The following is a 22,233-nucleotide window of genomic DNA, read 5'->3' as shown; positions in this document are numbered from 1 at the left end:
GGTTGTAAAAACAACTTTCTTCTCTATAAGAAATAGGAAACAAAACAATTTTTGGGAAAAATAGTATTGGGGAAAATTTAGGAGGTGGGGAAAATAAAGAAACACAAACCAAACTTAAAAAAAAAAAAATAATAATAAATAACGATTCACATGAATAAAAATATTCTCTCTTTCAATATATGCAAACTTGACACTATGTGACCCATGAACAGATGCATACAAAAACTTCTAGACACAATCAATTTAGACTATAAAATATAGATCTCAAGACTATAAAAATTCTGCATGCAAGATATTTTCATGTGTCAAGGTGTCTTGAAAACTCAAATTAATCTTAAAAAATTAAAATTTTCAGTAGTTCACACATCAAGAAAAATAGCATATACTAAAGAATAATGATCTCATGGATTAAGTAATCAAACTAAGTACCCAATTTAGTAAGGAATATGCTTGAGTGTGTGAAAAACTAATCAGCGTACAAGTGTTGTCAATTATGAGATAAAAGACTGCAAACATACAATATAATCAAATGAATTATATTACATCTGTTTGATGGGGACCATCAACTTTAGGGTACAGCATATGACTCCCACATCTTCTAAATGGCTGCTTGCAATCAAAGACAAGTGCAAACAAAATTGAGCTTTTTGCTACTAGCACAGTCAAGGGCATACATTTTTAAGAGAAATTTTTTTTCAAGCCCATACAACATTTTTTTTTATATTGATTTTACCCTTTAATTTTTCTAAAGTGTTGTGCATCCCTTATTTGCACAGGTTTTTCAATTTAGCACTAGGGTATTTGATTGGAAGACACAAGTGGTGAGATAGTCATTTATGCATTTCTCTCCAGATTTTTTTAGTCATTTCCATCAAAGAGAGTGATAATAGACTCAAATAATTTAATCATAAATTTTTATTAAGTATCATACAAAATTTGACACTTGGTCAACTGACATAGTGTGTGCATAGAGTGCTCAACCAAGCTATATAGGGTACACAAGTAAGAAGAATTAATTTCTTAACTAACCCATAAGTACATGTACTATCTAGTACATACTCACACACAAACAGAGATAGTCATTTCTAATATCTTTTCAACAAGTGTGAAAAATAAATAATTTTTTCAAGACACATATCAATGCTTGACTTAAAAACTCTAGGTTCTCAATGAATATTCATTTCATAAAATTAACCTAAAAGAGAGTTTAATAATGAACGACAAGTGTGCATGTGCTAAATTAGAAAATACAGTGCATACATGACTTTTATTCAATTGACACCGCAATATGAATTTGTCTCAAAATTCAATTGACTTTTATGCAACACACTTTCAAGTTTCTCCACAATGTCAAGCATGTTCTAAGTCAAGAAAGAGATATTAGAATTCATGTAATAAACCTCAACAAAAATAAAACAAGACACAAAATCAAATATTTTTGTCCTTTTGAAAATTTTTTTTAATGTTTTTGGGTTTTTTGAATAATAAAAAAAACTAAAAATAGAAAATAAAAATGTCCTCAAATGATTGAAAGAATTAAATTAGGGACAATTCAAAACAACACTCCATAAAATCTTTTCTCACCTGTTTTTTTTTTTTTGGGGGGGGGGGGGGGGGGTGGTGGGGGAGGGGAGGGAGACCATTTTTAAAATTTTCTGTCACAGGTCAACATGCTTAAATTTTTCAAAAGCAGACAAATTTTTTTTCCCAAACTTGTGGTAAGGAGTACATGATCTCCTGTCCTAGATTGAATCATAGAATGTTTAAATTTCAATTTGTGACAATTAGGAGAAATATGATCAGTAACACCACAAAAGTGACAGACATGAACAAATTTAGGAACATTAGTATTCCTAGAAGGGTTTCTAGTCACAAGCTTTGGTTCTTGGCTCAACAAAGAACAATTTGGTCTAATGTGGCCAACAACACCACAATGATGATAGGTAGGCACAAAACCATATTTTTTCTGTAACCTAGGAGGAGGTTTAGACTTAAGTTTAGAAACTTCAGCGTCTACATCAAAACTTTTATCATCTTTAGGCTTTGGGGGTTTAGAAACTGACTCAGTCACAACAACCAGCTTGATACTAGACAATTTTTCAAGTTTACCTTTAGACTTAGCTAATTCTTGTTACAAGCTTTTGTTCTTTTCAACTTCAGAGGCAAAATGTTTATTCAAAATCACATTCAATTCATTTGATTCATCCAAACATACACCCAATGCCTCTTTTTCAAGTTTAACCTTTTTTAACTCTTCCTAGAATTTCTTAGCAATTTTCAAAGAATTAGATAATTCCCAACAGAGAGTTTCACAGACATCAATTAAATCAACAGAATCATTTGTGTTTTCCTTATTTAAATTTTCATAGCCATGAGCAGTAAGACACAAAAAATTATCCATGACAGCGGGGTCAAGGATCACACTCCAAACAAATAGTCATTTCAGAGTGTACCTACTCTAATACCAATTGTTAGGGTTTTAGCCCCCAGCTATCTAAGATTTTATCAAATATTAACCCAATAATTAATTAGTTTAATTATGCAATAGATCTAAATCAAACAAACATCAAACAAGCATAGATCACATGAACACCGAGAATGATGACCCAAGAAAACTTTTGAAACTGTGGTTCAAAGTAAAAAACCTAAGGAGAATTTAACCTAAACAATCATCAAGGCAACATTTCACTAATAGAATGGAATTTTATACAATAGACTTAACCCTCAATCTACTGCTACTCCTTGTAGTACTTACTACGTGACCACACGCATCTCAAAATCCACAGACTCTTTTATTATGAAACTGTTGCACAAAAACACTCTTGTTTATGACTTTGAGACTCCACTCAAAGGTTTTAGATCAGTAGTTGTTGTTAACTGATTTCTCTATGGTTTCTTATAGATCTACACTATGGTAGTAGCAACACCATGTTGATCTTTCTCTATGTGCTCTTGAACTCTCACAGGTTGAGTAGATGGAGGCTCATATCTACTTTAAAAGTCTCCAATATAGTGAGATTGAAAAAAATTTTGTTATACAAACCCTAGCTGCACATACAGTGATTTATCTCTCTAAAAAGCATTACTAAGGATAGCTTATGATGTCCTTTAAATAGTACAACAAACGGATCATGAATCGGACTTGAAACGAGCAAGTTATGGGCTTTTTTGCGTTTTATATTTTTGTTGATATCGCAATCTAGATTGATCAAGCTGGTGTCGAAGTGACAATTTCAATCGGTCAAGCTAGGTTTCAAGTGGTGTCGAAATGACAAAACTAGAACCTTTGTTTTCTTGCTCTAAACTTGATTCTTTCTTGATCTGAACTTGGGTCTTTGTCTTGGAAAATAAAATACACTTTTAACACACTCAAGACTCATCAAAAAGACTATAAATGAATTACACTTGATCACGGTTTGCCAACCTAAAAAAAGGGACTCTATATATATATATATATATATTTTTTTTTTTCTAATTTATATTCTTTTTTTTCTAGTAGGGCTATGAAAGTAAATTTATATAAACTACATTTTCTATCCCTCCACTTTTCTATCCTCTTTTCATTTTCTATTCTCCCAATTTTCCACCCCTCCAATCAAATGAACCCTTTAGGCTATAACATCTTTGACATACAAACCCACAATATCTTTGACACACTCCCTGAAACTTAAGGTAGAGGATTGATGATAACTTGAGTTCGGAATATAAGCTTGTGAAGATGCCTTGAAGATGACCATGAATGACTAGATCAAATGTAGAATAGGTTAGGCACAATGTGGAATGAATCTTGCAAAAGACATCGAGTGAATGATAAAGGATGGCTACAAGGGCCTAAGAATGGTTGCACTGGTGACCAAAGAGTGAAAGTGATAGGCTTAGATGGCACTTAACATAAACATCAACACCAGACATAAAAGGAAGGTTTTTTTTTAATTTTTTTTTATTAGATGGTATTTAACTTTAGAGTAGCATATCAAAATTTTAAAAGTTTAGAGGGAAAATCAAAATTGTCAAATCTTATTATGTTGGCAAATCCAAGCCAAAACATATTTTTATGTATTTGAGTTGTAAAGTTTTTAGTATCTATATAGTGTTGAAAATCTATGTTTAAAACAAAAAATAAATAATAAAAAGCTAAATAAATTGTTCAAAAAAGAGGAAGTTCTGCTGCCTCGGCTGCATCTTGATCAATCAAGGTTCATTTAAACCTCGACTCTAGTTGATAGATTGAAATTTGATTTTTACTTGTAATTCAACAAAGCATGATGACTTAATGATCTAGCAATCTGTGCACTAAGATTCTATGACATATATTAACCCTCATTAAGTTGTTATAATCATAGAGAGGACATTGTGGAAGTTAGAGAAGTTGTTGCAACTATTGTGTACCAATGGTTTTGTTCCTATGAAGACATTTGCACCAACATCTATCGCAATCAAGAGTTGTTGTTGTGAATTCAGCCATGACTCACGAAATTGGTATTTGTGCACCAAAGTGATTCACAGGGAGTCCAACTGGGTTGGAGTTGCGTTAGGTAATGTTAGTAAATTCTATTGTAGGTAACAATACTAAGATCATGTACATTTTGTATTACTATAACTTTCATTCTACATAATGATTCTTTGAGTTTATGGTAAGCTTCAAACCACCCGTTGAGGTTTTTCCCATTAAAGTTTCTCCATCATAACCATATGGCTTATGTCAAAATTTATTTTTAACATTTATTTTTGGCGGGGTTGTGCCCATCACTATTTGACCTAGAGCTTTACATAATCGACTTAATTAATCAACTTAAGTAATTAATTAAAACTAATCAGGGTCTAAATTCCCTAAAAAAATTAACACCAAACTTTAAGAATGCAATTTACAATTTAGTATATATTGTAATTTGTTTTCTCATAAAAAGCACCTATTAGGAACCCCTTGTAGTTTTAGTAGTAGTGTAATTCCATAGTATAATTATTGTAATTCCATTGTTTTCCTTGCCATTAGTTAGTTAGGTTAGTTACAAGTGGATTACCAGAGATAGGATTTAGATAGAGCTAGTTAGAGCTTTAAGCACATGTAGTTCATTAATCACATGGGCTCATTGGTGAGAGTACATGCTTAATTAGTAAGTCAATAGGATTAAGCTATGTGTGGCTAATATGAGAGAGCTTGAGTTGTATAAATAGTTGCATGTATCCATCATTTGGAATATCTTGGAGAATAAACGAATTCCTTCCTTGATACATTTCTTTTCTATCTTAATATTTCTCTATGGAGTTGACTATCTCAAATTAAGTCATGAATTCGAATACAGTTATCATCCATTTCCAATCACTTCTTACCCATCTCCCTAAGGAACTACCGGATTTCTACATTCTTAATAGTATCTGAGAATGAGAGGATGTGGAAAACAAGAGAAATTAAGAGGGCTAAAGAGTTCATGGAACTAATTGAAGAAGAATTATGGAGAGAAAAGAGAAGAAAGAGATATTAGAGCTTGATAATTTTAAGAAAGAAAATAAAGAGAGAATAAAGAAAAGCAAAGGGGGGAAGATGTGCTCGATTAGGAAGAGAAGAAGATAAGGTAAGAGATAATATATAAAGACAAAACTTTCTTTTAAACTAGTTTGGAAGAATCTCTTCCAACTTGTTACATGACGATTTATAAAATTATTTTGGTGTATTATTATTATTGTTATTTTTATTATTTTAAAGTACTCTAAAGGGAAGGGAAAGATATAAGGGGAGAAAAGAAGAAAAATAAAATAAAATAAGAAAAACGTTGAAGAGAACTTTTTGGGCTTGGTTTTTGTTTTGGATTTGTGACAGCATATTAAAAGATTTTGTTAATGGTCACACGTTTTTATGGGCTCAGGCCCAGCTATGTCGAGGTAAAATGCTTGAACTAATCCAGGATTAGCCCACGAGTGTCTTCATGAGAGGCCGAGAGCATTGGTTGTAATGATGCCACGTTTTGAATACATAACCATATGTGCTGACTAAAGGATGAGGCCCTCACTCCTCAGCTTTACAAAATTTTCCTCCTCGTAAAATTAGTACCAAAAAAAATCGAAACCATGAGGATAAGCCACTTGCGGAGAACTCGTGCTTCAAACACTTCCATTCAATTCTCAATTACCATTTGAAACCCATCTAACGGCTCATATTCATTTGAGAGGAGCTAAGAGAAGGATATAATATAATATTAACATCCTACCCACTTTGCCTTCACTCCTCTATTCATTTCAACAATTCCAAGCTCGGATTTTGAAGAGAAAATAAACAAAGAAAGCTAGTTAAGATGGCTTCTCTAACAATGGCATTTGCTCCAGCAGCTGGAAGAGTGTTTGCCGCAACAGCAGCAAAGGGTGCTGGTGGAAGCAAAGAGGAGAAAGGGCTTCTTGACTGGATTATTGGAGGGTTACAGAAGGAGGACCAGCTTCTTGAGACTGATCCAATCCTCAAGAAGGTGGAGGAGAAGAATGGTGGCACCACCAGCAATGGGCGCAAGAACTCAGTGGCTGTCCCTCAGAAGAAGAAGGGTGGTGGCTTTGGAGGCCTTTTTGCCAAGAATTGATGCCCTCTTTTGGGGTCATTCATCATTTTCTGGCATTTCACGTATGCCATGTTCATGTCTGTTTTGCTTTCAATCTTTAGTGATTATGGAATGCTTAAGTCATGTTTACTTCTTAGTGTTCTGTTTCTTAAGGATTATTATTAATTCATTTTGGGTCAGCTAGCAACTAGCATCTTATATGTTGCTAAGATTTTTTATTTTTTTTATTGATGGTGAGAATGCATGAAATGGGAAATTAGACTGATAAGGTGATGGTGCCAGAGCTTTTTTTTTTTTTTTTTTTTTTTTATGGGGTGCCAGAGCTATTAAATAGACCAGTGTACTGCACATGTCACTGATAAGCTCTCATAGTCTAATTAGTAATTATGGATCCGAGAGAGAGAGAGTGATGAGTGTTGTGTATGTGTATAATTGTGCCAATAGCGAAAAGAAAAGCAATCTGGGACACGGATTAACAGTGAATGTAGCATTTTCCATGAGTCATGATTTTTGCCATGGACCCTTCGGGGATAGCTGATAAAATGGAACGACTCTCAAGAATAAGGATAGCAACACACTTTTTTGAAAAAAAAAATATATGTATTTAAGCAAGACACTTTCTGAATGGAATGGCTACTGCCTAGATAAATATTATACATAATTGGGAGTGGAAGGAAACTGTGAAAAACATGTTTAACACCATATAAATAGCATATTAAGCCATAGCCTCATGTGAGCATATCACTATTAGGCTACAGGGTAATTGTAACAGTCAAGAACTTTGCCAGCAACAATAATTTCTTTCACAAAACCTTTGCATAAAATGTGTGTCCGGGAGAGAGAGAGAGAGAGAGAGAGAGAGAGGATGTGGACCTCTAAGAACGGCCTGAAGTCATTTGTTCGTTTTGTTTTCCCCCCAATCCCATCATGTGTTGTGAAGAAACATTCTTGACTTATGAGTGTTTATGTTTTACTGTTTTAAGTTGAAAGTATGAGCAATTGAAAGTATGAGCAAAACTATTTAAGTATCAGGTTTCCTGATAGCTCACAGAAAGTCCATAACACCTTCTCTGAAAACCATTTGAGATGGCCACTGCTTCTTCTGATTGCAGTACCTAATTAAAATTGCTTCACCTTTTAATAGTTGAGCCAGTGTCGTCCTTTCAGAAATCAGAAGATTAAAAAAGGGATGCCAAAACCAACAAAACTGGAATTTACAGAGAAATAAACAAAAACGCATATGACCTAGAAGGCCCTTGACATAAATTCTTGAACAAAATATTATATATTTTACAATATCAAGAGTTCGCTGTTACAGAATTTGATCTTGAAAAAGAAGAAGAAGAGTTGATGAACTCGATGCAATCCTCAATGGCTTCTGTTCTATGGGAATCAACAGGAGCTACGAAGGCTGGATTTGATCTTCCTATTGAAGAAGAATCCTTAGGTGACTGTCTTTTCCTCGTAGTCACCGACTGTAGAGCTCTTGCTACCTTATCAGCAAGATTCTTAAGGTATCTGATAGTTAACTCAGACCCTTTAGGCAGTTTGAATCTGCAATTTCTAGAAAAGCCTCTCTTACTATAGTTTTGTCTAGAATAAGGATAACCGCTTGTCTTGTCCATGAAGAGAGAGAGAGAGAGAGAGAGAGAGAGAGAGAGTTGTGAGTGGAATAGCAAAAAATGTAGACAACAGCAGGAGAAATATATTAAGTTGTGGGTGTAGTAGATGATAAGAGTGTAGACGAAATATATAGAAAAGAACTAAAAAGTAAATGCCGAAAAGGTCGATGGAGGCGGTGAGAAAAGAGAGCGTAAGCAATAAAAAGAATACTGCTTGCTTTCTCTACTTTCTGACGCACACCCGGCTACAACCATGGACCATGATGAGTATATTTCTTTGCTTGCATGTACTGCAAGTGTAGAAAAGTTAGTGCAACCAAACATATATAAAATTTTAAAAAGAATTGAAATGAATGGTTTTGGTCAGGTAGGTAATGCTAGATCATCATGTTTAACTAAAATATAAGAAAACATTAAGGGCTTAAGCTTAAGCAAACCATTTGCTTCTAGTTTTTCTAGGCACAATGTTGTATGTGTACCTGCAAGCAGTTAGGTCCTCAAAGAGGAAACAATTAACCATGCATTCTTGTAAACCCAGTTCATGATTCTTCAGTCTCTTAAAAAAACTTATGTGACCATTCCATTTTATCCCCAAAGAGGAAACGATGCATTCTTGTGACTAAAGTGAATGGCCAACCCTTTGGAATTTAATATTACCTTCATCACCAACACTTACCTAATTAGTATTTATTATCTATAAATAGATGGTAATGAATTACCTAATATTTATATAGTGAACAACATCAAGATGTTTCCATCAAATTAAGGAATAAAGAGAATGCCCCTGCTATTAGACTATTAGAATGTGGTCGTGGGTAATGATATCCCAATATAGGTCCTGTGTAGGAAAGTTAAAGGAGTGGACCTATCCAAGGGTGTTAACTAAATTGTGAAGAAAAAGAGAAGGTGCAGGAAGAAAGAAAAAGAAAAGAGAAAAGAGAACAACAAAAAATAATAGGGCAAAAGTTTAACAGAGCTGCCTTTTATAAAAAAGAAGTAACAACTCCGCAGTATCCAATTGGTGTGTCTTGCTTTTAAAGTGCTTTTGATCTTATGTTAGAAATTCTGAAGGAATCGGACCATGATTGATGCAGAGAGAATGGTGGATGGCCGGTGGGGGAAGGCACAAGTGGGGCACTAGGCATTACTACTTCCATTTGCTTTATTGAATTTTAGCATTTACACACAACTTTTCGGTAATCTGTTAGTAATAATGTACAACATCCATAACAAACACTCTAAAGCTTTTTATAGCTTAAAAAGAGCTCCAAACAAATGATTCCCAAATATCTTATTCTTTAGTGAGAAATCCATCAATAACTAAACATGCTTGTCAACGACCAATTCACTACAAAAACTGGTCTTTTCCAAATACTATGGGCTTGAAATTTAATTCCAAACCAAAACCCTGCTATATTTGGGCATGAGTAGCATGAATATATTCTGAACCTTTTTTTCACAATAAGAGGACACTAAGAATTATTGGACAAGACCAGAAGTAATATCATATGATGATAGGTCTTACTCTTATGCCTCAAACCAAAGAAAAAGACATACATAAAGTTTCTAGAGACAGACAGATGAATTGTTGGTAAAATCTAATGTAATCATACCATCACAGAGCATTGATTACATCTTGCTTCTCATGTTGGTGCAACTTTTGTCAGTATCTGCCGGTAAGAGTTTCCAAATCTTACCAGAATTACTTGGCATTAAAAATATCATGAGTTCCCTTGGAGCCAAACTCACTCATCTTCAACCAAAATTTATCTTACAGACTCATACATACAACAAATGCATTGTCTCTCTCTCACAATGAGCATCCATATGGTTGTGGGATCCACACTTTGTGAGAGCAATGATGCATATTTTGGATGCATGACATACATTCTCCATCCCAAGTTCCCAACTCCCCCTCCCCTTAAAATATAAAACAAAAAATAAATAAATAGATAAACCAAAAGGAAAAGAACTAAGAAAGAAAGAACGAAAAAAATCATGAGTTGGTGAAGATGCTCTGATAAGATGTTGCCCTTTTTCCGGACAGGTGCCTAAGCATTCAATTTAGTCGACCACAAAGGAAGATCAAGATCTTTTAATTAAAACCAATGTTTTAAACCAACTGCTCCATGTTGTAAATCATGAATGATTTGATGTCTTCCATCCCAAAAATAAAGCTACATCAGTAGCCAACTCCAGTTCAAGCACAGAAAGGTCATAAAACTTCTGAGATAAGCAGTTAATGTATAGAAGCTATAATGACACGTATTTCAAGGCCACTGCTTATCAACACTTTACGAGAAGGCATTTGGGGAAGACTAATATCAACACTGCACTTAAATTTATTAATGTAATTTCTCTTCACAGGTATTTATGATAGAGAATTTGAGCTAAGATCATAATAATATCAATAGATATATAATTGAAGTAAAAAGTATTATAAAGATGGAAGAAACATTCTCTGGATTTAATTTTTAAACCAAAGAAACTAAAAATTACTTTTAGACGAAAGATCTATACAGCATGAAACAGTACAAGACAGGTTAAGAGACCATAGAAGTAACCAGCAAAGCTAGAAAGGAGCATAATCAAATTCCTTCAATCTATGGTTTTCAAATGTATCTTCACTCAACCATCTCTTAAATAATCAGTCAAATTGACCGCCTGAAATCAGTTTCCATGATGAACTAGCAACATTTATAATAAGTGCTAGACACTATTCGAAATTTAACCAATAAACTGTAATCTGTACATATAATATAATTATATATTAGTCAGAGAGTCGGTACTCCTTCTGCTCCACCAAATTTTTATTAGTTTATGTCAAGCTTATTTGGTTAGCTTTTAGCTTTTAGAGATTATATATAACTTTTTAAAACCTCACTTTTTCTTACCTTTTTAAAGAACTAATATATTTAACACACTTTCAAAAAAAAAAAAAAAAAACCAATCAACAAAAGGATGAGACTAAAAGTGACTTCTGAATTCCAATCCATTAAGAAACCTTAGGGAACAAAACAATTCATTGAAGAAACAATTAAGAACATCCTTAATCACCACCTGCCAGACCCCTTAGGAACTGATTTCCTACCTCAAGAAGTCCAAGCTTTGAAAGAGACTAAGATTGCATAAAAAGTAAAACTGAATTCTTCTATAAACTGCCCGAAGATCTTGTTTGGAACAAGTACATGGTATATACATACACATTTAGATGTTCTATCAAGGAACTTAATTCCAAAGCAAACAAAGCTCACTGTGTATCATTCATGACAAGCAAAACCTCCCCACCATGATTGATGATGCAATCTAAGAATTCCCTAACTTCTTCATCATCTTTATAAGTCTCAGGAGCAACAAGATCACTATCCAAATTATACCAAACCCCATCGATCCTTTTCAACGTAATCCAATGCCTACTTTTCCAAAGCCCACCATACTTTATAACCGAAACATTAAGCACAATACCCATCAAAGTATCATCATCGAGATTGATCAAAGATGATCCGTTACGCCGATCATGCCAAATTACACTCTTGCCTTTCCCTTCTAATGCCACCATTAGTACATTTATGTCATAATTTCCTGTGATTGCATTATAATGAGGCTTAAAGAGCACAGATAATGGTGTCCAGCTCACCTTGCTTGGATCATCAAGAACAAGTTTCTCAGCAATTTCATTCAAGCTGGCTCGAGTAAACGCGTCCTTTTGCTGTTTTATGATGCGTAATTTTATATTAACAACAAACCCATTAAAAGATCAAACTGAACAAACAATTAAAGCTTTTCTTTTTTTGACAATTGGAGAGAAAGAAAAGATGACAAATTGTGAGATTTCGTTTGGTTGCTGAGAAAACAGAGAAAACGAAAAAAAAAAAAAAAAAATTAAAATCCTATACACAGAATCCTCAACTGAGCCAGAGTGATTGTTTTAGGGAAAGCAGAGTTCAAACTGGAGTGTCATGTTCTATTGGGTTCCAAATAAGTGGAAATAAAGGTTTAATAAATTCAATTTATTTTCTTTTTGTTTCTCACTAACCAAACAAAGCTTGAAAAAATAAAATAAAAAAGTAATGAAAGAGATGGGGGTTTAGGAAAAGGGGTACCTGAAAGAGATTGTTGAGGGAGTGCAAAAGGCAGAACTGTAATCGTTGCCTCTCATGATAGATTTGGGAATTCTCTGTCGCCATCTTCAATTTCTCACACACTGAGAATCACCAAACAGAAGACGAATTCTAGGGTTTTAGCTTTGCTTGCATGGACATAGAAACCGAGATCAATGCTTTTTTTAGGCTCTAAAATTCTCCTTTTTTTTTCCCGAAATGGGTCTTTTTTAGCAATTTGGTTCCGATTCGGTGCTCTTTCAGATTTTTTTTTTTTTTTTCCTTCTTCTTCTTCAAGTTTAAAAAAAGTTTCAACGTCTGGAAAGACAATCGTCGTTTTCAGCAAATGTTCGTCGTTTTGGGGGGAATATAAAACTTACTGGTTAAGCAGCATTTAAAAAATAAATAAATAAATAATTTTAAAATGTTTTATCCAACCGGATAAGATAAATCCAAGTCTCCAACAACATTTTCTATATAAAAAAAGATGTTTTATTCAACCAGATATTATAAATCCATAATTTTAAAAATCGGTAAGGGGAAATAACTGAAAAATGTCAAATAACCAGAAAAGCTCCCGTTTGTCAACTGTTAACCCTTTTTTTTCTTTTTTCTTTTTGGGACTGGTTATGAAGGTTTTTGTCGAACTAAATTGGTGCTTGGAACTCAGTTGAACCAACTAGTCCAATTCAGTTTGTAAAACCATGAATAAATCAGCCAATTCACAATTGTATGATTGATAGATAATGGACTCTTAAAAAAAAAAATGATTAAAAGGAATATATTATGGCATTGGCCACTAATCATTCGATGCCAAAGTTAATGAATATTACTACTTCTTTCTTTTTTGGTTTTCTAAAGAGAAATAGATTCTTTTTTGGTGATCAATTTGCGTACCTTGATCCTAGTATTTCAAATTTTTTTTCTTGAATAAATACTTTATTTCCAATAAGAAACAGAGGGAAAAAAAAAAAAAAAAAGTGAAGACCTATTACCATAACAGTTACTACTTCAATATATGGCCAATCAGTCGCCTTTAGTTTAGTTATAGTTGTCATAGGGGCTTTTCTGGCCTCTTCTCCTGACTCAATCATGTTAGTTGATTTGGTTGGGTTATCATTGAACGGTTAAGATTTTGGATAGTTGTTTTGCTTAACTGAATAGGCATATAAGTGCATTTGAACATGGGATTGAATTCTAAACAGAATGATTCAAATTTCTTAAGAAATTCATAGATCTATCTAATCGTTACAAGATCTATTCTATGGATGATCAAACTTCAAATAACTTGAATTCAAGATAGCTATTCAAAATCTTAGTGAAAGACTGGATTAGTTATCTTACTCACATGTTATGTTTCCAATGGATCTTCAATTACATATTTGATGTCATGGCATGTAAGATTCTAATGAAATAGATGATCACAAGGTGCAACTAATCAAATCACATGCTTTCTAAAAGGAAACAAATTATGTTCATGTTACCTTTAAAAAATATTTTAAAGATTTTCTTAGTTAAGTTACCTGTTTTCACTACCTCACAAAATATATATATATATATATATATATATATATGGTGGTGGATTTACTTCAAAACTGTACTTATAGGATTAAAGGCTTGAGGAGGTTTGAATCACCAATTATCTTCAACTATCCACATACCTTCAACCTAAAATGTAATAGAGGTGTCATGTTGTCCTACCTTTTCAGTCAAAAAAAAAAAGAGGTGTTATGTTGTCAAGTTTAGGAATGGCAACGGGTCAGGTTCGGGCCGGGTCTTTTCATACCCGAACCCGACTCGCGGGTCTAGACCTACGACCCGAACCCGGCCCGATTACTAAACGGGTTTTTTTCCCAGAGCCCAGACCCGCCCCACCGGGCTCCGCGGGCTCCGTTTAGCCCAACCAAAAAAAAAAAAAGAATTGAACTCAACGGTGTACACATACAAAATATGGTTGTGTTTATGTTTATGTAATGAGATTTTCAGATATACATATAAAAGCATAACAAAATATTGAAAAAGTTTCTGGCATTATCTTTTTTTTACTTTGAATTTGACATGTACACATAAAATCCACCATATATTGTCTGAAGAGAGGCTGAATGCCACGAGACCTGAAGAAGAACTCAACGGCGTCGTTGTGTCCGCCACTGTCGTGCCATACAATCTTTAAAAAAAAAAGAAAAAAAAAAAAAAGAGTTTCCCTTTCAAACACAGATCCACAAACATAGATTCACATAATCACAAACACAAACTCAGATTTGAGAGAGGACATGAACCCAAAAAAAAAAAATGAACCCAAAAAAAATATTGGAGAACTCGGTTCACCAAGGCTCTATCTCCGATCTTGGACTCCTACTCGGCCTCTCTCTATCTCAGACCACCAAGATCTCCGATGATCGGCGGTGGGCCTCTCTACCTGTCACGGCTTAAACCTCGCACATCTCTCTCCGATCTAACCTCCGTGCTTCTCCCTGGCAAATAGCAACCACCACGTGATGAGAGTGAAGGTGAGGGTGGGACGGTGGTGAATGAGGGTGAGGGTGAGGGTGACTGCCAGACTGGGTGAGACCGTGTGGGGTGGCTTGAGAGAAAATGAGACAGAAAGTTATTTGAGGGTGAGGTGAGAGCACTGAGAGAGATGGCTAGAGCTAAGAGATATCAGAGAAATGAGTTAGGGTTTGATATAAGTGATATATATATATATATATATATATATATATATAAATATCAGAGCCATAAACAGTGTCTTCCCCCTTATGGTATCAGAGCCACTCTTTTCTGGCCGGTGGTAGTGTGGTTGTGTTCTTTGTCTCTTGTCCGTGTCTACCCGAACGCTTGATATTCCGTTGTTGTGTTCCCTTCTTACCGTCGTTGGCGCCACCCTAGTCGTAAAGTGAATTCCTAGGACCTAGCTGTAAGGCCCGTTTGAGCCAAGAGAGGGCGTGTAGGGCATGAGAGGTATGAGGTTGGTTAGGGTATGTGTTACGAAATGCAACGGTTGTGAGAAAAACATGATAACTGAGTGTTGAACCTAGGATAGTATGGATAAGTTGTGGAGATCCAACTCCTCTATCAGCTCCAGGACTAGTTGTCCTCCTGATATTGTAAATGAAAAAGATCACACTATTGATGATAATGAGGTGATCCCTGATTTTCGTAAATGGACTATTCCTAAAGTTGATACTAAGACCATTTATAAAACTAGTTTTGTTGAAAGTACTTTTCATTCTACTTACAAAGCTAGAACTGTTGAACAAATTTTTTCTATTTCGAGAATTCATGAAAAATGCTGTTTGTTTACTAAAAAGAATATTAATGACTTCCTTGCTGCTAAAAAATTCAGTTATTTGCATATTGGTATGGTTCAAGTTGCTATTAAACCACTTACCCGAAAGGGTATTAATGCTTTTGTTCTCACGTGTTTAAGAGATGCTAGATTTAAGATTTTTAAAGATAGCATTCTTGGCATGATCACTGCTTCTTTGTATGATGGTCCTGTTTATTTTAACTGTTATCCTGATCTTACTCTTGCTTTGGATGATCCTAATATTGTTAAAGCTTTAACTTTGAATATTGCTTCATCTGGATATCACATGGAAGAGGGTAGTAAGCCTTTTGCTTTGATCTATCGCATTTATTACAAACTAATGGGTACTCAAATGAATCCTTGTGCTTTAATGCCTAGAGAACCTTCAGGTAAAACCATGTTAATTCAATGTTCAACTCCTGATGCTAAAATCCAAGTTCCAAAAATGATTCAATGGCAAGATGTTAAACTTCCTAAGGATTGGTTGTTAGAACAAGAAACCCCTCCTGCTAAACCCATTTTTGATGAGCTTGATCTCACCCATATTCAACAATATCTTGATGGTACTGTTAAAATAAGTTTTCAAAACAATCCACCTTTGAAGATCAACGAAGGAAGACATTCCTTTGCTGGATCTGAAAGTATTTCAAAAAGAGATCGCGAGATCAATGAATTTTTGAAAAAGAATTTGGAAACATCCTCTGATTTAAAGCTAAAAGGTATTTCAAGTGATAAATCCCAATTTAGCTCTGTTTACTATTCAACTAAACCTGAAACTTCCACTCCATTTAGTAAAACTGCTAATGAAGATGAGGAAGACACTGTTTCTATTACTCCATCTGATTTTGATTCTCCTATTGAAACTCCTCCTGTTTACCAAAATCAATTAAGAGTTTTGACTGTTTTAAATGATGATTTTGAAATTGATTGGGATTCTTTGTACAATGAGTTTATGCTTGCTTCAAACAAAACCAAGAGAAAATATTTCCAAGATAATTTTGCTCAGTCTGATAAAGACCGTGTTAAAAGAAAATGGTTGGAAATGATGAATCAATTGAAAAAACATATTTTGTTTTTTGATTTTCTTGAAAACCATTATGTTCCAAATAATGAGGTTTCAAAACAACATTTGAATGTGATAAAGAGATCAAATTTTGTTAAGATTGATAAAACCATTGTTAGGTCTAGTCATCCTCCTCTTGATTCAATTTTGATAACTACTAAAAAAGATGAAGTAACAAAAGAGGAAGTGAAGGACTCTCCTTTCAAAATTGCTGATGATCAAACTCCCATTGTTAGCCTTATTGAACAAAACAATTTTACTAATCAATCTTTGCATATTATTGGTCAACAGCTTGACCGTATTGAAGAAAAAATTGTTGAAAAATCTGTTTCTGAAAAACCTGTTTATGAAAGATCTGAGAAACCTTTGATTGATTTACCCAGTCAAGGAGAAAAAGTTGTGTTCAAAACTTCTCAGTCCAAGACTCTTGAAATTGTTGAAAAAATGCTTTCTGATTTAAAAGTTAAAACTGAGGGTACTTCTACAAGAACTCCAACTGCTCTCACTATTTCCAAAAAAGAAATTGTTTCTGAAGAAATTACAGATTCTGATACTGTGTCCTCTGTTTCTTCTGTTCCTGTTGATGAACTTTATGAATGGAATATTGATGGTTTGTCTGAACTAGAAATCGTTACTAAAATGATTCACATGTCTATGGTTAGTATTGCTTATCAAAATAACCATAATCTTGATCAACCTGATGTTATTAACTTAATTGTTACTGGGTTTTCTGGTGCTCTTCGTGGATGGTGGGATTCATATCTCACTGAAGACTCCAGAGAGTTTATTAAACATGCTGATAAAAAGAATGATGACTGTTTGCCTATTTTTGATGAAAGTATTGTTTGTAATGGAGACAATACCTTGGTCTGTACTATTCTCAAACACTTTGTTGGTACTCCATCCAATATTTCATCTCATGATTATTTAAATAATTTGAGTTGTCCAACTATGTCTGAATACAGGTGGTATCAAGATGTTTTTATTTCCAGAGTGATGCTCCGGAAAGATTGTCTTAAGTTTTATTGGAAAGAAAAGTTTATTGACGGTTTGCCTCCTATCTTTGCTCATAAGGTAAAACAAGAATTAGTGGGTAAAAATGATTTTATTGATTATAATAATTTAACCTATGAAGATATTTTTAGTACTATTAAAAAACTTAGTACCAATAGGTGTAATGGTAAAAAATTGTTAAAACACCAACTAAGGTACAGATATAACTTTGTTAAACCGAATTGTTTCTATGCTAAGAAGAGATTTGTTAACAGTGGAAAATCTGGATACTTTAATAAAAATTGTAAAAGAAAACCTAGAAATTTAAGAGACAAATTCAACATACTAAATATTGATAATTCTTCCGATATTAAAATTGGTAATAGAGATTCTTGCTGCAATGTTATTAAAACCAATGTTCTCACCAAGAGTAAAGAGGATAAAACTTTGGAAAAATTTAATAAAAAGAAAGCTAAAGAACTAACTGTTAATGATTTACAACGTGAAATTAATATTGTTAAACAAGAAATAAGCAACTTAAAACATGATTCTAAAGATGATAAAAGTGATAAAAATAATCTTAAACAAGGACTTGAGCATAATGATGGATATGAATCCTGTCAACAAACTCTTCTTTCTGGTAAAGGTATCCCTGATGATGTTACTATTTCTCAACTTGCGCTTGTTAATAAAATAATTCCTTCAAAATACTTTGAAAAATCTACTGAAAGATTGGTTTCTGCTAATGGTTCTCAGATGAAAATAAAGTATGAATTGAATAATGCTCATGTATGCCATGCTAATGTTTGTTTCAAGATTCCTTCTGTTCTTGTTAAAAATATGACTGATAAAGTGATTCTTGGTTTGCCTTTTATAAATGCTTTATATCCTTTTCTTGTTGAACATGATGGAATTACTACTGATCCTTTTGGAGAAAAAGTAAAGTTCAAATTTGCTTCGAAGTTTGATATTGATACTAATACTGCTTCAAACATGATTCATGCTAAAATTAAACATCTTCAATTTCTTCAGCAAGAAGTTAGATACAAGAAAATTGCTGAACAAATTTCTGATAAATTGTTGCAATCCAAAATTGATAATTTTCAGAAAATGTTGATTGATGATGTTTGCTCCGATGTTCCTAATGCTTTCTGGCATAGGAAAAAACATATTGTTGATTTGCCATATGTCAAGGATTTTGATGAGAAAAATATTCCCACTAAAGCTCGTCCTATCCAAATGAATGTTGAAACTGTTGAATTTTGCAAAAAAGAAATCCATGATTTGTTGCAGAAAAAATTGATTAGGAATAGCAAGTCTCCTTGGTCTTGTTCAGCCTTTTATGTCCAGAAAAATGCTGAAATTGAAAGAGGAACCCCAAGATTAGTCATTAACTACAAACCACTGAATAAGGTTTTAGAATGGATTTGGTATCCTATTCCCAACAAGAATGACCTTGTCCGTAGGTTGAATGAAGCTGTTGTGTTCTCTAAGTTTGATATGAAATCTGGGTTTTGGCAAATTCAGATTAGTGAGAATGATAGGTACAAAACTGCTTTCACCACTCCTTTTGGACATTATGAGTGGAATGTTATGCCATTTGGCCTTAAAAATGCCCCAAGCGAGTTTCAAAATATCATGAATGATATTTTTAACTCCTTCAGTCATTTCACCATTGTTTATATTGATGATGTTCTTGTTTACTCTAGCTCTATTGATGAACACTGGAAACATTTGAATTCGTTTCTAGATACTATCAAAAGAAATGGTCTTGTTGTCTCAGCCAAAAAGGTTAAACTATTCCAAACCAAAGTTCGTTTCCTTGGCTATGATATCTCTGAAGGACAGATTCGTCCTATAGATAGAGCCATCCAGTTTGCCGATAAGTTTCCTGATGTTATCATTGACAAAACACAACTCCAAAGATTTCTTGGGTCATTAAACTATGTTGCAGACTTTTACAAAGATATGAGGAAACAATGCAAACCTCTGTTTGATCGGTTAAAAAGTAATCCTCCTCCTTGGTCTGATGTTCATACTTCTATTGTTAAACAAATCAAAACTCATGTTAAGACATTGCCTTGTCTTGGTATTCCTACTGTTGGAGCTTTCAAAATTGTTGAAACTGATGCCTCTGATGTTGGTTATGGTGGTATTCTGAAACAAAGAATTTCTCCTGAGTCATCTGAACAAATTGTTCGTTTCTATTCTGGTATTTGGAACAATGCACAGTTAAATTATAGTACTATTAAAAAGGAAATTTTATCTATAGTACTATGTATTTCAAAATTTCAAAGTGATTTGTTAAACCAAAAATTTTTGTTACGTATTGACTGCAAAAGTGCTAAATATGTTATTGAAAAAGATGTTGAAAATATTGCCTCAAAACATATTTTCGCTAGATGGCAAGCTATTTTAAGCGTTTTTTATTTTGATATTGAATATATTAAGGGTTCTCAAAATTTTATCCCTGATTTCCTTACTCGTGAATTTCTGCAGTGTCACCATGACAAGTAGAAGACCAAAAGATAATCCTCCTGCTAAAACTGATAAACAAATTGTTAAAAAGGAACCTGCTTCTCCTCTTGAAATAACCAACCGTTTCACCACCCTAGGAACCATCCCTAGGATTAATTACTCCACTGTTCTTACTTCATCTTATGATCCTTATGCCTTAACCCCTGTTAACCGGCCCATCAAAACTGTTTATCCAAAAAATTCCCCTCAATACATCAAAAAACAATATTTCCAACACCTGTTTTATATTGAACCCAACAGAGCCTCTATTTCTGATCCGCTCAGACTTGCTAGGAGTTATTTCCCTCCAAAGTTTCATTGGATTCCGGAGCATAGGGAAAAGAATTTAAATTATTATTCTGATCTTCTGCGCCATGAAAGATCTATTATTATTAACACCATTTCTGATCACAAAGATGTTTCCAAAATTATTTACCACAGTGTTTACTTGGCCAATTTTATTTCTGAAGAACAATGGGGCTCTTCTCTTACATCTACCAGAACAATGCCAAGTTCCCCCATTCCCTATTCATATTATGATTATATCATGGCTTGGTCAAGATTCATGCTGCACCAGAATGAAAACATGTCTCATTCCTGGTTTGTTAACTTTGACAAAGAATTCACTGGTGATTTGCCCCTTTGGTTCAACCGCTGGTGGGCCCAATTTGGTCCTATTGTTGATTTATTTCCTACACCATTGCTTGAAGCTTTCAACAGTTTCAAGAAATGTTTTAGGTGTGATGCTTATGGAGCCAAATTTCCTGCCTTGCTTCATTTTGTTAAAAAATATAAAATACCTTGGATATTGAAATGGCAATATGAGAAAGATGGTGATGTTCTCTCCAGGCATTGGTATGTAAAATGGTGGGGAAAATTCCCTCACACTCAAAAGATCATTACAGCTGTTGCCTTTATCTCCAGAGAATCTTCATCTGCTGCTGCTTTGCCCATGGCCAAAGATCATTCCCCTGTTCAAACCCCTGCTCCTGCTGATGCTCCCTCTTCTTCTTCCGGCAAAAATGTTCAGACTAAAAGCTCCTCTATTGACAATTTAAGAAAGAATCCTGATGCTCTTCTAGCTTTACTCAAATGGGCAGAAGAAGTTGTTGCTAATCAGGAAGAATCCAAAGAGTCCTCTGAAGAATCTGTTGCTCACAACCCTTATTTCCCATATGACCAAGAGCTGTTTGGACATGATAAAGATACTCCAGATCTTCGAGAAGATTGAGCTTATTTGTCTAGCCTGCATAAAGGCCAAATGCTACACTGTTTACTAGTGGACTTTCATTGTTAATTTCCACTCCTGATGATACTGTTTACTAGTGGACTTTCACTGTTAATCTCCACTCCTGATGATAATGTTCTGAAAAGTTGATTCTCCGTGTTTCCCGTGACTTTTAGTCACACCAAGATTGCTTTCAGCAATTTCTCTTTTACTGTTAACTTTTACTGTTCATAAGTACTGTTTACTCAAAGCTTTGCCTATTTAAGGGGGGATGTCCCTTAATTCAAGACAAGCAAAGTTTTAGTTATGATTTCTCTTCCCTTAGAACTAGCCTTCTTAGAGAGAGAACCCATTTGCTTCCACTACTACTATTGTTCTACTACTACCTTGTTCATCCTTGTTCACTACAAACCTTGTAATCCTACAAACCTTGTAACTAGGACTAGTTCAAGCTTTGTAACTGTTGAAATCTTGTATTCACTACTACTACTGTAAGTGTTTATCCTACTTTCAATAAGAAGTATTTTCAGTTCTATGTTCATTATTTTATTTGTTGCTACCACCACCTTGGACGGATTACCGCCATACCGGATGGTTTTAAATTGCTTTCATTTATTTTGAACTATTGTTCTTATTTACTTTGAATTATTTTGATATATACTGCTTGGCTGGTTCTACCGCCTTACTATTGTTCTTACATTCAAGTTATTTATTTTCAAGCTATTTATTTTCAAGTTCTTTACATTATTTCCATTTACAATATTACTGTGCTTCCGTCTCCTTCTCTTCAGCAGCGTGTCCCCTTCCCCCTTATATATATATATATAGGTAGGTATTTTAGTAATTTTACTTAAG

General features: G+C 34.1%; 2 protein-coding genes across 2 annotated transcripts; one reads left to right on the top strand and one right to left on the bottom strand.

The window, feature by feature from the left end:
* The first annotated feature begins 6,041 nt into the window (after positions 1 to 6,041).
* Positions 6,042 to 6,681, top strand: LOC126688413 (uncharacterized). Its single transcript, XM_050383095.1, has one exon. It carries the CDS (start codon positions 6,291 to 6,293, stop codon positions 6,564 to 6,566), a length of 276 nt encoding a protein of 91 aa, XP_050239052.1. The 5' UTR covers positions 6,042 to 6,290; the 3' UTR covers positions 6,567 to 6,681.
* Positions 6,682 to 11,141: 4,460 nt separating this feature from the next.
* LOC126688404 (josephin-like protein) lies at positions 11,142 to 12,618 on the bottom strand. The gene is made up of 2 exons (XM_050383084.1): positions 12,271 to 12,618; positions 11,142 to 11,876 (listed from the first exon to the last, which is right to left on the bottom strand). The coding sequence occupies exons 1-2, from the start codon at positions 12,352 to 12,354 to the stop codon at positions 11,418 to 11,420; spliced, it is 543 nt and encodes a 180-aa protein (XP_050239041.1). The 5' UTR covers positions 12,355 to 12,618; the 3' UTR covers positions 11,142 to 11,417.
* Positions 12,619 to 22,233: the final 9,615 nt, after the last annotated feature.

Source organism: Quercus robur, chromosome 1 (assembly GCF_932294415.1).
Source record: "Quercus robur chromosome 1, dhQueRobu3.1, whole genome shotgun sequence".
In the NCBI taxonomy this organism is placed as follows: Eukaryota; Viridiplantae; Streptophyta; class Magnoliopsida; order Fagales; family Fagaceae; genus Quercus; species Quercus robur.
This window is presented reverse-complemented; position numbering and strand designations above follow the sequence as displayed.